Source organism: Artemia franciscana, chromosome 2, assembly GCF_032884065.1.
Source record: "Artemia franciscana chromosome 2, ASM3288406v1, whole genome shotgun sequence".
Lineage (NCBI taxonomy): Eukaryota > Metazoa > Arthropoda > Branchiopoda > Anostraca > Artemiidae > Artemia > Artemia franciscana.
Window position 1 is genome coordinate 38160128 of NC_088864.1, and position 15194 is coordinate 38175321.

Consider the following 15194-nt stretch of genomic DNA (forward strand, 5'->3'; position numbering starts at 1 on the left):
ATTACAATATATCAGGGATGGCCATAACGTGACTTGAATACAAAGTTTTCGATTAGACTCTTGGACCCTCAAAGAACAGATTTTACTGAGATCCTGCTCTGTCATAATTTTTTAACAGGTAATATATTACCTGTTAATACATTAACAGGTAGATAATAGGATATGTAGATAATCTACAGACATCTACAGAAATGAAGATATACATCTTCATTTCTTGCAGCTTGGTCATCCATATAAACATTACCAAAGTTAATCCTTCCACTTTTTTTCTCTTGGCGGAAAAACTCGTTACAGTAGTCTCCTCTAAAATCGATATCAGAAACAAAGGATTAATACATAATGCAAACCAATAATAAACTTCAAAAAGAGATTAAGGACATTCGGTACTAACAATGTCATTTTGCAAGTCTCAGCGTTGGCTGAAAGTCTCAAATACAAAATGTCCATTACCAAATTTTCCCCAGCAAATTTGGTAAAAATTGATAGGGGATCTTAGATGTGTTCACAGTTAGAACAGCTAGCAAGAGGCTTGTTAAAAAAAAAAGTAGACCTATAATCACTTACTAATTGTTCAGCAAAACGGTGTCTAATCGATGTACATACAGTACAAATAATGTTATCCTGTGTCCCCAAAGATTTAAATCAAGGCGGCCCAACAGGAAACTTCCAAAGCTGTCAAATTATTCAATGAGACTTCTTTTGGGTTGATATTTGATATTTTCCAAGGAGGTAAACTAGAGTATTTTTTATGGACTGCTGTTCCTGAATTTTAAAACGAAAATTCTGCTCCATTCAATCAAAAACAAGAGCTAAGAGCTCATATGTCACTTGTGACGAGGTAGGAAGAGCCAAGAGCTCATATGGCATGAGCTCCGGCAAAATTCTAAGAATCAACATATTGATTTAAAAGGAAAATCAGAGGCTTAATGCCGGTCGAGATTTAAAGTAAGAGCTCTGAGACACAAGGTCCTTCTAAATATCAAAATTCATTAAGATTTGATCACCCACTCGTAAGTTAAAAATACCTCATTTTTTCTAATTTTCCCTCTCCCTTCAGTCCCCCAGATGGTCAAATCGAGTAAAACAACTTAATCAAGTCAATTTGTGCAGGTCCCTGACACGCCTACCAATTGACATCGTCCTAGCACGTCCGGAAGTACCGAACTCACCGAAGCACTGGCCCCCCCCTCCTAACGTTTTCCAAGATTTTCCAAGATTTCCGGTTTCACCCTCCGAGTCCCCCCAAAGTCACCAGATCTGGTCGAAATTTAAAATAATACCTCTGAGACATGATTTCCTTCTAAATATCAAATTTCATTAAGATCCGGTCACCCATTCTGAAGTTAAAAATACCTTAATTTTTCTAATTTTTCCAAATTAACCCCCCCCCCCCCAGCTCCCCCAAAGAGAGCAGATTCAGTCCAATTATATCAATCACATATCTAGGACTTATGCTTATGCTTCCCACCAAGTTTCATCCTGATCTCTCCACTCTAAGTGTTTTCCAAGATTTCCTGTTTCCCCCTCCAACTCCCCCAATATCACCGGATACGGTCGGGATTCAAAATAAGAGCTCTGAGACATGAGGTCCTTCTAAATATCAAATTTCATTAAGATCCGATCACCCATTCGTAAATTAAAAATACCTCTAATTTTTTAATTTTTCCTCTCCTCAAGCCCCCCAGATGGTCGAATCGGGGAAACGACTGTTATCAAGTCAGTTTGTGCAGGTCCCTGACACGCCTACCAATTTTCATCGTCCTAGCACGTCCAGAAGCACCGAACTCACCAAAGAACTGGATATCCCCCCAGCTCCCCAAAAGAGAGCGGGTCCGTTCCAATGATGTCAATCACGTATCTAGAACTTGTGCTTATTCTTCCCATCAAGTTTCATCCCAATCTCTCGATTCTAAGCGTATTCCGAGATTTAAAGTGTCCAAGATTTCTGTTTCCCCCCTCCAACCCCCATTCCCAACCCATCCAATCACCCATTCGTGAGACAAAGATACCTCAATTTTCACGTTTCCAAGATCTACGGTTTCCCCCTCCAACTCCCCCCAATGTCACCAGATCTGGTTGGGATTTAATATACTTGAGAACTCTAATTTTTTCCGAATTTCTCCCCCTCCTCTAACTCCCTCAAAGAGAGCAGATCCGGTCAGGTTATGTCAGTCATGTATGTTGGACTTGTGCTTATTCTTCCCACCAAGTTTCATCCTGATCTTTCCGCTTTAAGCTTTTTCCAAGATTTCCCCCCCCCCAACTCCACCCAATGACAATGGATCCACTCGGGGTTTAAAATAAAAGATCTGAGTTACAAGGTCCTTCGAAATAGGAAATTTCATTAAGATCTGATGACTCCTTTGTAAGTTACAAACACCTCATTTTTCCTAATTTTTCAGAATTACCCCCCCCCCCAACTCCCCCAAAGAGAGCAGATCCATTCCGGTTACGTCAATCACGTATCTACGATTTGTGCATATTTTTCCCACCAAGTTTCATCACGATCCCTCCACTAAGCGTTTTCCAAGATTTTAGGTCCCCCCCCCAACTCCCCCCAATGTCACCGGATCCGGTCAGGATTTAAAATAAGAGCTCTGAGACACAATATCAATCTAAATATCAAATTTAATTAAGATCCGATCACCCTTTCGTAAGTTAAAAATACTTCATTTTTTTTTAATTTTTCGAATTAACCGTCCCCCCTACTCCCCCCTAGATGGCCGAGTCGGGTAAAAGACTATTTCTAACTTAATCTGGTCTGGTCCCCGACACGCCTGCCAAATTTCATCGTCCTAGCTTATATGGAAGTGCCTAAACTAGCAAAACCGGGACAGACAGACCAACTAACCCCAACAGACCGACAGAATTTGTGATTGCTATATGTCACTTGGTGAATACCAAGTGTCATAAAAACTAAATTTACACTAATCTGAACATCTCTATCTCTGGCACAAAACAGAAGAAGATAAATGGTTTTTCAAAGATTCCTGGGAAATTAGGTGTCTGTTTTTAGTTTTCTGTCGTTTATTCGGATCTCTTATCAAAGCTGTAATTTATAATAGTAAAAATATACTGCCATAAAAAGGCTTCCGCCTCTATAAGACCGTCCAATCAATTCGGAATGGTTTGGCCGCACAAGATCATCAAATTGGTTGAGGGTAATTTTGGAAAATACAACTGAAAAAAAGAACAACATACTTTCCTAACAGCCTCTTGAGCACCATCTCTACCAGTAAATGTAACAAATGCATATCCTCTATTCATCCCTGTTAATGGGTCCATCATCAATCTCAAGTCCCAAATTGAGCCACATTGTTCAAACAAAGGTATGATCTCATCCTCATACATGTCCTTTGGAATCTTCCCAACAAAAACTTCACAGCCTGGTCCGGGAGGAGGTCCTTCCCAATTTGGTGGAGGTCCACCATACTTTCTCTGGCCTGAAATTTCTCAACTTATTGTTTAATTGGACCCAGAACATTGTTAGTTTAACGAAAAGTTCATTCATCAGATTGACCTACACACAATAGGGAAAAATTAAGAGCAGTATATATATATATATATATATATATATATATATATATATATATATATATATATATATATATATATATATATATATATATCCAACTTTTAAGGACATGCAGGGTAACCTTTCAATATCATTATGATTTTTACTGGGAAACTGAGTCTGCCACAAAAAAAAAATTTCACAAATAGAAAATTTTAAGAGCTTCTTAAGAAAACAAACCATGTGAGCTTAAATTGGAATCCTTTTTGTTTCCAACAGCTTATCAACTGACATATCATCCTCTACCGTTTTGTCACCTTCCACACACAAAGTGATGCCATTTGTCCAGAAAAACTCACTAGACAAAGAGTTAAAAAGTCACTAGACTAAAAAAATTAAGAAAAAAAGGAGCATACTTGCAGAAGAAATGCTTTATTTTCTTTTCTGTTATTTTTTTTTTCAATAATGACTCCCACTTAATAGTTTCCTTTTTCTTGTGCAAATACATTTGCTCAAAAATAACTAGAAGGCAAAGAGAAAAGGGATGAATAAAGAGAAAACAAAATCAACTAAGAAAGGGCAAACGTTTGTACAGTTTGAAGGGGTGCACCCTAGATCCATCTGAACAATAGTATCAATTCCTTGACAGTAATTATTTCTTGGCAATTTGTTTAGGTGTTTCTCAAGGAATTTCAAACTAACAAACAAGGCTCAACAGTGATATTATTATATTTAAAAAAAAATTGTCTCCAACAAACCCAGAAGTCTGCAGAGTGAATATTTAGTCTAATATACGATTTAAAGCTGTAAGAAACACAGATTAAAAAGCTTTAATGCACAATTCAAGAAACTTCTCGAGACCCAGTTCAAAGAATAGACAGCTGAGAAATTTAGAAAGGAGATTTACTGCTGATTTGACATAAATACACAAGCTGTTTGACAAAATAGTTTTTCTATGAACTATAAACTATGGTAAAAAAAAACTAATTAAAAAATTAAACCATGGATCAATAAAGCTTATCAAATCCCCTCCTCAATATTGTAAAATCCTCCTCCTCTTCCTTCTTTGTGCAGATATGGAGCATCATTATAGAGAAAAACTTATTCTAGAGAAGGAAAAAAGGATACTTGCTGTGCTTTAAGTACTGTTGTTCCTTTCTTTACATATTTTTATTTATTTTTTTTACCAAACTATCTTCTTAGTGTCCAACTATCAAAAAATCATTTTCAATATCTCAAATATGAAAAAAGTTAAAAATATTAATAGCCTACTTCAATATTGTGTAGTATTGCCTGTCATAACTGTGTATGCTTCTAATTCTCAATGTGAACCAAAACGAACACACAGCAACAAATGAATCTTCCCATCAAAATAAAACTTGGCTAACCTGATAAAGATCTCTTTAAAAAAGAAAACAACTAAATAATTTGAGCACATCAAACAAAAGTAGTGATAAAAATATAGAAACCTGTTGTAACATCTAGACAAAATCCTGTTCTTTTTAGAATCACATCAATCTTCTCTTCATCAGGACCTCTAGCCAAGAAACGTGAGCCATTAGAAGAGGTTGATGCCAAACTTACTAGGCCTGACCTTGCTTTTTGTCTGTATGTCTTCATGACACCACATAAAAAAGCAGACTTGTTGCTAACATGCTCAAGATTTGATTCCATAAATTGTTTCAAGACAGCAAGGGCACAATCTACAGGAAATTCCTTAATAGCATCAATGGCTCTGTCATCCAAGTCCCCCAAAGTGAGTTTGTCACTTTTGAAAATCTCTATCAGCTGATCTGCTACTCTCATATCCAAACCAAGTTCAACTAAAGATTGTAGGTCTGAACTTGCTTTGCTGCTACTGGGCATATCAAGTTTAGAAGCCATTCTGATGATAAATCTGAACTAGAAAATATAAAAATGTAAGGTACTATTAAAGCAATTGCCAATACAAACTTATAAATTTATGAATATATGAGTCTAATTTGTGTTGAAGTAATTCCTTCAAAAAGAAAAAAATAGTTCAAAACCATCAGCTGCACAAAAAAAAAATTTACATGCAAAGATGAGGTTCTACTAATAATAGTGAATATATATATATATATATATATATATATATATATATATATATATATATATATATATATATATATATATATATATATATATATATGGTGATTTTTTGTGATTAAAAAATAAAAAGCAAGAGTGTTTTTTTTTTTTTTTTGTTTTTTTTTTTTTTTTTTTTTTTTTTTTTTTTTTTTTAGGTCGGAAGTGTTATCTGGTGTTACAGCTGGACGAGTGAAGCAAAGCTGAGAGCTAGCTAGATGGAAAGCTACATCGTTGAGGATGACTCACCAATTTTCAAAGGAAAAAGTTTTGTTTCTATTTTTTTTTAAACTAAAATCTGTCCTTTTCAGGTTGTAAAGTGCTCAATCAAGGGACATCAGCATAAGAAGAAAGCAGGTGGACAAGGATGCCCTAGAACGAGCTCCGAACCGCTGTTGACGGTGGAATTTCTTATAGAAAAGCTGGTCATAATTTTAGCATCCTATAGTGTCCTCTATAGACATCACAGTATAAGAAAAAGGGTCATGAAATCTTAAAGATGGGAAGACCCTCCCCCCGAGATTGACGAGTTTCAAGAGGAAGAATTAATGAAAAGCTTGGTGACTTGTGGACAGGGCTATCCCATGACAGTTTTTGACTAGAAGTGTTTTGTGAAGTACTACCTAGATCGCCGAGGGAGATCATCTGGCAGATTCAAGGACAATATTCCTGGAGTGCGGTGGTAGTCTAGGAAAATTATGAAAAAAAGGGGTCAGCCTCAAACAAATTGTTATACAAATGATTCTTTCACTACCTAACCCAAAAATATCTGCTGAATCCGAATCCGGAAAGTTTACCGCTCTAGCTCTTTCACAAATTTGAGTTTTTTTTAGGTTGAATATTAGGTTGAGGCAAGAAATGTTGATTGAGTAAATACCAGCAAATGTGATTAGTAATGTCATTTCTAGCTCTTCTTTGCTGACGAGCATGAAAATAAATGTTTAAATTCAAAGAATTGTTTTGAGCTCAGAACTTGACAAAGCTATTCAAAACTTGGTCTTATTCTCACTATCATCGTCTTCAAGGTTTCTAGCACCAACTGTTTTGCAGTTAAAACAGCTTGTGCCTTTACAATTGCAACAAGCCCAAGTACATTTTAAGCCATGCTTTTTACAAGAACATCGCAGCGTCGGACACTCGCTCTTGCAATTACAGTGAAACACTGAGAGAAGGGAAGGCGGTGCTGGTGATCAATCTGATTGCAGAGGTCGTAATTCTCTTTTCCGCACGATCCAGCCATACTCCAAAGGATCCAGTCGACACTAAGCATTTTTCCACGCTTGTACTTGGAAGTATTCTCGAATTGAATGATATTTGCAAACATTGCTTGTTGGTTAGAGCGTTTTTGCCTCTACATATTTCCCAGAGCTTGCGACTTTTTCAAGGAATTTTCCATAGCGAACCTGGTCAAGACTTGTTTCATTTTCTACAGCCTTAAATAAGATCAGCATGGCCTTCTCTCCAGCTTTTCCAATGCCGTCTTATGTAGAAGCTGAATCTAGGAATAGTCTGGCGATATCCTGGAAGTTTGTCTTTTTTTGCATGGTTTGGCAGTATAGGTTTCCCTATACCATAAATTTGCAAAGACCTCATATTTGCCGTTTTTCTTTCTTTGCAGGACCTATGAGAAAGAGATTGGTTCAAAAAAAGGGAAAATGAACCAAGGCTACAGAAGATAGGGAACAAAGATGCAACCATGGACAACCTGTTCTTACATACCTTGGCAGATAATCTTCTCTTCTCTTATTCAACAAGGATTTTATGACACATATTGGTGAGCCATTAAATCCTTGGATATAGGAGAGTGCTGTTATTGATATTAAAAATAAAAATCCCCTCTAGAAGAGTCTAGAGTACTTCTGCAACTGTCTCACCATGTATGAGACACCTAACCTGTAATGGTTAACACACTTCTGTCCCTCTTGGCACATGCCATGAGGTATATGTAATTTCTAAAAGTTAGCAATCACGAGTACTTATTTGGTAATAACTTAAAACTTCTCAGATTGCTAAGCTGAAATTTTGCATGTGCTTTAAGCTCACACAAATTAAAACAATATATTTTTTATGTTTCATGTCTATCTGAGTTAGCAAGATGGTGTATTTTTGTTTAAAGATAACAATATTTACCAAAATATACTACTTATACTTTACTAACTAAAAATTCAGAAGTCACATGAGGGGAAAGCCTGAAACTTTGCAAATAACCAATTTTATGCATTAGAATAGGAGTGCAAAATTTCATAATGTTATGAGAATGTCAGGTTGTAAAGGCAGATTTGGTTATAGTATGTTGATTTCATATTAATTAACGCCTCTTATAAATCTTCTCTCTGATCTTTAAGAATAATGTACCTTTTGTCATAAATTGCTCAAACACCTCCAGAAACATAGTACAAAATGAAGAACAGTATTACCAAATCCTGACAGCCATTTACTAATTTTCTACCCTAACTACTGAGGTTTTACAAACTATCATACTGAGATCTCACTACAAGTCCTAGACAAGGTGCTTTTGTTTATATTGGAAAGTAGTTGAGTTGGGTGAATGAATAAAACTGTCAGGAATTGGGCCAGTCTTAAAAATTATCTGGGAAGATATTTTGAACTACCAACCTCTACCTCTTTCTTCTATAAAGGATACTTTCATGACCTTTTACAATACTTGTATTATAAAAGAAAAGTCTTGAGAAAAAGATCAGCAACTTAAATGAGGCAAAAGGGACAATTCTGATCCTCATTACCTTAAATCGCATTGTCCAGCAAATAAGGTATTATGATGTAGGTGCTGGTTAGTGAAGATGTTGAGCCAATGCATTGACTGCATCCCATTCTTAAAGCCATGGCTTGGATGACCAATCTTGTCTACAGCTCCCTTAGAGGCCTCCACACTAGGGGTTGAGACTGCTTCTTCACTTAAGGACTTCCAGAGTCCCACAACTCTATTTGGGAAGAAGGTGTTCTGCAGTCTGGTGTTGGCTTGTTTGCAATACAACTTCAAGGTGTGTCCTATAGGTCTTGTTGACTGGTCAGGTTCAAGCATAATTTGCTGCAAGGACTGAGTGTGCAGCATTTTGTACACCATGATAACACACCCATGCTTCCATCAATAGGAGAAGGCAGGAATCTGTAACTTCTCCAGGGGGGATGGGTACTCCAGGCTTCTACCAACCCTCTATTGATTTAGTTGCTCACCTTTGGATACTCTCTTATTTTTCTTGTCACCTTTATTTAATGGGGTCAACACAGACAAACCAAATACCAGTTTTAGTTAAATAAGTTCTTTATATAGCTTTAACATCAGCTTTGGTGACCTACTGTGGGATGTTCTTCTTACAATTGCCAGGACCCAGAGTCCTTTGGAGACAACTGACTGAGCATGTTGATCAAACTTCAATTCTTCATCTAAAAGTATACCCAGGTCTCTTTCAGCATGGAAGGAATCAATCATCTGCCCAGCACCATCTAATCCACACATGTGTTACTGACCCCTTGCATTTTTTCTGCCAAAATGAATTGCCCTGAATTTCTTAATGTTGAATTCTAACCTCCAGAGTTTTGCCCAATCTGAGAGTTTGTCTTGGCCAGCTTGTAACAAGGCTTGCTCTTTGGCTGCTTTTGCAGGGTTGATGATTTTCAAATCATCAGCATACACATTCGTATTATTTTGACATATTGTGGGGCATCATTGATATAGATGTTAAATAATGTTGAACCAAGAAGTGTTCCCAGTGGGACTCCACTTTCCACTTTAGCGCTATCCTAGGAGCTCAGTGACAAAATCACATGCATCTATTAGATTTGTATCAATAGATTGTCCTGATCTAAGTCCATGCTGACTCTCTATAATAAGATTGTTGGCATGAGGTATCTGACAGTTGTAGTGTTTACAATTCCTTCCTGGATTTTCCAGCAATGGATGTAATGCTAATAGGGCAGTAATGTGTTGTGCCTACTCAGCTGCTACCTTTATGGATAGGGATGATATTAGCATTCTGCCAGTCCTGTGGCACTCTCTTTGCATCCAGGGATTTTTGGAAAAGTGCTGCAAGAAGCAAAGCCCGTTCTGCATGATCTTCTTTTAATGTTCAAGGGTGTATTCTCTCAGGTCCCACAGATTTGTTCTGGTTTAGGTCTTTCAGTCTATCCTCAACATCATCTTTGAGGCAGTAATTAGTAACTTTGGTTTATCAACTGTATACTTAAGTTGATTGGGGAGTGGATTTCAATCTGGTAGTGAAGACTTTTTGGAACTGATTGTACAGTGCCTCAGCTATGTCTTTAGGGCTGGTAATAGATGTCCCATCAATTGAAACCTCAGTTACTGATTGACTGTAAGATTTTTGTAGGGAAGCATGCCTCCAAAATTTATTGTGATTTGATTTGGAAGCATCTGCAATTGCTTCTTCATACTCTCTTGTAAGTTTTCTTGAAAGCTGTCAAGTCTTTCAACCTGATACCTTTCCTTACATCTGAATTTAAAGATGTGTAAATAAATTTCTTACATTTAGGAAAAAGCTTGGTACTAGTCAATGGTTAGGCCTAATCAAAAGGGAACAATATGAAATTCAAAAGATACAAATTGCCCCTTGATAGCTCTATTCCATGGAATAGTTCAAACCCTGAATAGGCATTATTTAGCAAAGGTTAAGAATAGCAGCTCTCCAGAAGGGTACATGCTACAACAAAAAGAGACATTTTTAAATAATTAATTTTATGGTTCTGTTTGTATTTTTGACAATCCGTCCATGACCTCCCACCTCCTTAATGACCTCATGCAGCCCTAAGCTAAACAAAACAATGAAATTATCACTATATAATATGCAAAATATTTACATTAATCAGATCATCATGTTTACTTCTATTATTATTCACTTTTACAGCTCATTTAATATAATTGTCTTGTCCCAATATTCAGTGCAATCACTAAGGCTAAACTGGATATCCCCAAGCACACACAGAAACTGGTTTTATAACTAATCAGTCGATTGGAAGAGTAACAAACAAATATATTACCAGGGCTACATGTGTCCATCAGGAGAGGGGGGACATTGTCAATGTAATAACTACTAGGCTGAAAAGGAACATAAGATAAGGAATCTTATGATACAAATTTTATTTCATGTTTGTTTTGTCTTTAGTCTAGAATGATATAGAGGAAGGGGAGCTTTGAAAGAAATGTATTTATTATTTTATCTTAAACAAAAACAGAGTAAGCCATAGGCTTGTCTTGTTACAAATAGAAAATAAACAAGAATTGGACCCCTGGAAATTGACTGGTACCACAAATAACAAATTAATACTTAAGCTAAGCCCATTGCAGAAAAAACCAAATACCATACATCAGAATGTAAAAAGAGACAAATTCATGACACCCTTCTTAAGGGCATTAAGTAAAACAAATCATAAAAATACCATAAATAGTCTGGTTCTATATACTGCCTTTCATAAAAAAAAGTTCCAACCAAAGCTAGTTTAAAAGCTAAAACATTATTTCCTGAAACAACATGGTCAGGTGACATGTTCCATGATTTACAAAAGAGCCCTGTCCGGCCTTTTTTTTTAATTTTTCTGGTATAATCTTTAATAAGTTCTCTCATGTAGGTGAATGGCCACATTGAAAGAAATCACAACAAGATAAATTATCAACACCTTTACGAATTTGAAATGGTGTTAACTAAATCTAATTTAACCCTCCTGAATTACAGAGATGGTAGGCTCAGAACAGCTTAGCAAATACTTAAAATAAGGATCAGTTTGATTGCCATTTTCAAGTTTTTTTTTCATTAAGCTGTAAATCAGATTTTCTTCTTGGATACCACATATATATGCAGTATTCAACTATAGGTTACATAATTGTTCTATACAGCATAATAAAGCTTTGCAGGTTAAATATTCTAAACATCCTTTTGATCTCTATCCAATCCTATAATTCTGAAATTTCTTCAATAGCAGAGGTATTCAAACATTGTCAAATGCCTTACATAAATCAAGATTAACACAATCAAACTTTTGAGCTAAGTCAGCTATTATTTGAAAATATTTGATAAGTTCAATTATCTGGGTGATACAGGACCTATTTTTCCTGAAATGATGATGTGCTATATGCTGCAGTATTTTCTTTCAAGATAATCTGGATGGTGATCATCAATTACTTTTTCTATAGTCCTATACAAAATTGAAGTATTTGAAATAGAATGGAAGTTACTGAAATCTGACCTTAATCCACCCTTAAGAAGAGGTTTTATCGCTGTCTTTTTCTATGCAACCAGAACATAAACAAAGGTTACATAGAGAAGCAAGAGGACTGGCTAAACAAGAAGCCAATACATGCATGGTCAATATCAAAGGCGTTGTCAACAACATCAAAGATTCTGTATAACCATTTCAATGTGTTCATGTATAATGTCTGAATCATCAAACTGCAACACAAATTACAGTATGGGAGCTACCAGCATAGAATTAAGTTGCACAGGAGCAGCAGGATTTACAAAGAATGATAGAAAAATTTCATTAAAAACAGCTGCCTTTGTCCTATCATCATCATCAGATTCACCATTGACTGGATCACTGAGGATTCCAGATGATGGTAATTGATCATTGCTTCCCCTATTTACATACTTTTAGTACCTCTTTGAATAATTTTGCAAGGAATTAATGATGACTCTGCAATTAATTGTGTGATCACAGAGAGATTGTTGCAACATTTCTTGCTTTCTTATAAGCACACAAGGATTTATCATCCTTAACCAACAAATAATATCTCCAAAGTTTATTTTTATGGATATTGTATCAAGCACAAATTTTGGCAAGTTTTTTCATTTTTTACGATCCTCTCTAATATAGTACCTTGGAATTAACTTTTCACTTCTACTCCTACATTACAGATAAACTCAAATGCTGTGTTCACATCCATGAGACAAAGGTCTATCAAAATTGCAAACAAAATCATGAAAAAGAGCATAAACTTAGCAATGTAAATCTCTATCTTTTTGTTCTAGTATGTCTCTTTCTGGAGAGTATTCTGTCTCTTTCCTTTTGCTATCTTTAACCTTATCATTTTACTCACCTAGCCCTACTACTTCATATGATATCAGAAAGCCATTAAACTAGAACTTTACTGAAAAAAAAGAAGAAACATTGAAGTTCTTTGCTGTGAATTCTGTACCACTGTGGAATAATTTTTCAGATTCAATCGTTCAACTTGATTCTGTTGATTTATTCAAAAAAGGTGTTGACTGTGACTGGAGAAAATCAGAATGGAAGCTAACCTGAGATCCTGCCAAATCTTGATGAAGTCACACCTCTAGAAAGATTCTTTGAAGGGGATTAATGCAACCTTATCTTGCTGGTCATATAGCCTTAGGACATATAGAAAACTTTGACAATGTGGTCTCTTGGGTATCAGTATAGTCTACAATTAGGCCTGCTGAGAAGGCAACAATTCTTTCTTCATAATATATAGTAGAATTGTAGGGTAGAAAACAGTATTCAACTGCACAAAATTATATAAAACAAAAATTCTCACATCTTACTAGCATATACGAATTAATAGAAATTGTATATGTCAATGAATAGATAAAAACCTATGTATCAATGTGGTTATTATTAAAATTTCTTAAGATCAAACACTTGAAATTATTAGTCTATTGGCTTACCTAGAATGACCTCTTTTTTGAAATATCAACTATCCTATTTGATGTATAGGCTAGATCTATATTCTTTTAGTATTTCAGTTTTAATCCCATATTAACAAAAAGCCAACTTTCTTTTGATTCTAAAATGTACCTTTTATTACTTGATAGCAGTGCTGTCACTTACTTCAAGTACTTTTACTTGAAGTACTACTTAAGTAAAATTTTCCATTACTTGTACTTGTACTTAAGTAAAAACTCTAGGGTGTACTTATAGTCCAGGACTTTTAGCTCAAAAAAGGGTCGAACCCGGACATAATTGCAATATAAACGAAAATGGTACCAAAATCATCAGAAAAAAATTCTGTACAACATACTAAAAGTCCCCATAAATCCGAGTGGGGCGAGTACCCGAAAAACAGGGGAAAAGGGGGAAATGCGGAGGAAAATGGGAAAAATGCCGAACATGCCCAGAAAATAGTTTAAAGTGAGTTTTCTGGGGTTTTCACATACGCTGATTACGAAATTGACATCTAAAATTCAGTATAGAAAAAGAGTACTACGGAAAACGGGGAAACAGGGGAAAGAGGGGAGAAAAGAGAAGAATACAGGGTAGGGGTAGAAAGCGGTTTGGAAGATATTTTCTGGGGTATTCCTATCTGGTGATTATGAAATTGAGATATAAAATGATATACAAAAATCGATTAACATAAAACGGGGAAATGGGGGGGGAGGGAGGGGAAAAAGGAAAATATACAGGGTAGGGGTAGAAAGCATGTGGAAATGTGTTTTCTAGGGTTTTTCTCTGCTGATTATAAAATTGACATCTAAAACAAAGTTCGAGAACAAATACAGGAGATCTATAGAGGTTCGGCTACCCCATAGGTTCGGAAAAGGCAAAGAAAAAATTCGAGAAAGAAATACGGAAAAATACTGAAATTATATTATTCCGTATTCCTCGCTGTTATCGACAAGCGCGTGGGTTCGTCAACATAATCCTGTTCTAATTCGACATCCAGTAAGAGAAGCAAGGTAGACTAGTCACCGCGGAGTTCCAGTGCCGACGACAAAACCTATCCTGACGGAATGACATCTAGCGGATCCAATAGTCCCCAGTCAGCAATATGGAAAGAAGCGAACACGGACTCGATTCACCACCTGCCAGTGTCAGATCGTGTCACTGTAGTTGACGGAGGTTGGCTGCTTCAGCAAGTACCTTGGAAGATTGGTGATGCTTATGATTCAATCTGTGACAGCTATGTTAGTTTCGTTACTCGACGCTGTACCTCCCCTACTGTTGTCTTCGATGGATACAGTGCTGGTCCAACCATGAAAGATGCTACGCACAACCGACAGTGTAAGGGAAGCCAGCATCAAGTGATCAATTTCAGTTTAGGGATGAAGCTCCAGAAAAAGAAGGAAGAGTTTTTGAGCAACTCTCAGAACAAACAGCAAATTATAAGCTACATCGGGGAAAAACTCAGAGCCAAAGGATTTGAAGTCGTCCATGCGAAGGATGATGCTGACTATCTAATCGTGAAGACTGCCGTAACGAAAGCAGAAAACTCTGAAACAATAGTTCTTGGCAATGACACTGACCTTCTGATTCTACTCTTGTATCACCTCCCGCCTAATGCAAAAACACTTTACTTCGAATCGTCAACGAACGCAAAAGAAGCGATAACATGGTTCTGGTGCCTCAATGAAGTGCAAAAAAAAATGGGAGAAGTATCCAGGCTGCTTCTGGTAGGGCACGCACTCTTGGGATGTGACACGACCTCACGAGTTTTCGGACTTGGAAAACAAGCTGTGCTACCTCTTTTGAAGAAGAGCAAAGTGTTCAGAAAAAAATGCAAAGTGTTTCTGGATGAATCATCGTCCAAAGATGAAATTGTGAAAGCGGGTGAATATCTTCTCCTCAGCTTGTATAAAGCACGACC

At 36.4% G+C, this 15194-nt stretch overlaps 1 protein-coding gene across 5 annotated transcripts in view; it reads right to left on the reverse strand.

The window, feature by feature from the left end:
• LOC136041272 (heterogeneous nuclear ribonucleoprotein R-like) overlaps nt 1–15194 on the reverse strand; it is a 62179-nt gene that overhangs the window by 33070 nt on the left and 13915 nt on the right. For 4 of the 5 annotated variants that reach the window (XM_065725905.1, XM_065725887.1, XM_065725879.1 and 1 more), the window contains exons 2-3: nt 4984–5416; nt 3202–3443 (exon numbers count right to left, since the gene is read on the reverse strand). In XM_065725905.1, the coding sequence (XP_065581977.1) occupies nt 3202–3443; nt 4984–5398 (657 nt within the window). In that variant the 5' untranslated portion in view covers nt 5399–5416. The remainder of the gene's footprint in view (nt 1–3201; nt 3444–4983; nt 5417–15194) is intronic. The other variant, XM_065725893.1, reaches the window with a different exon arrangement.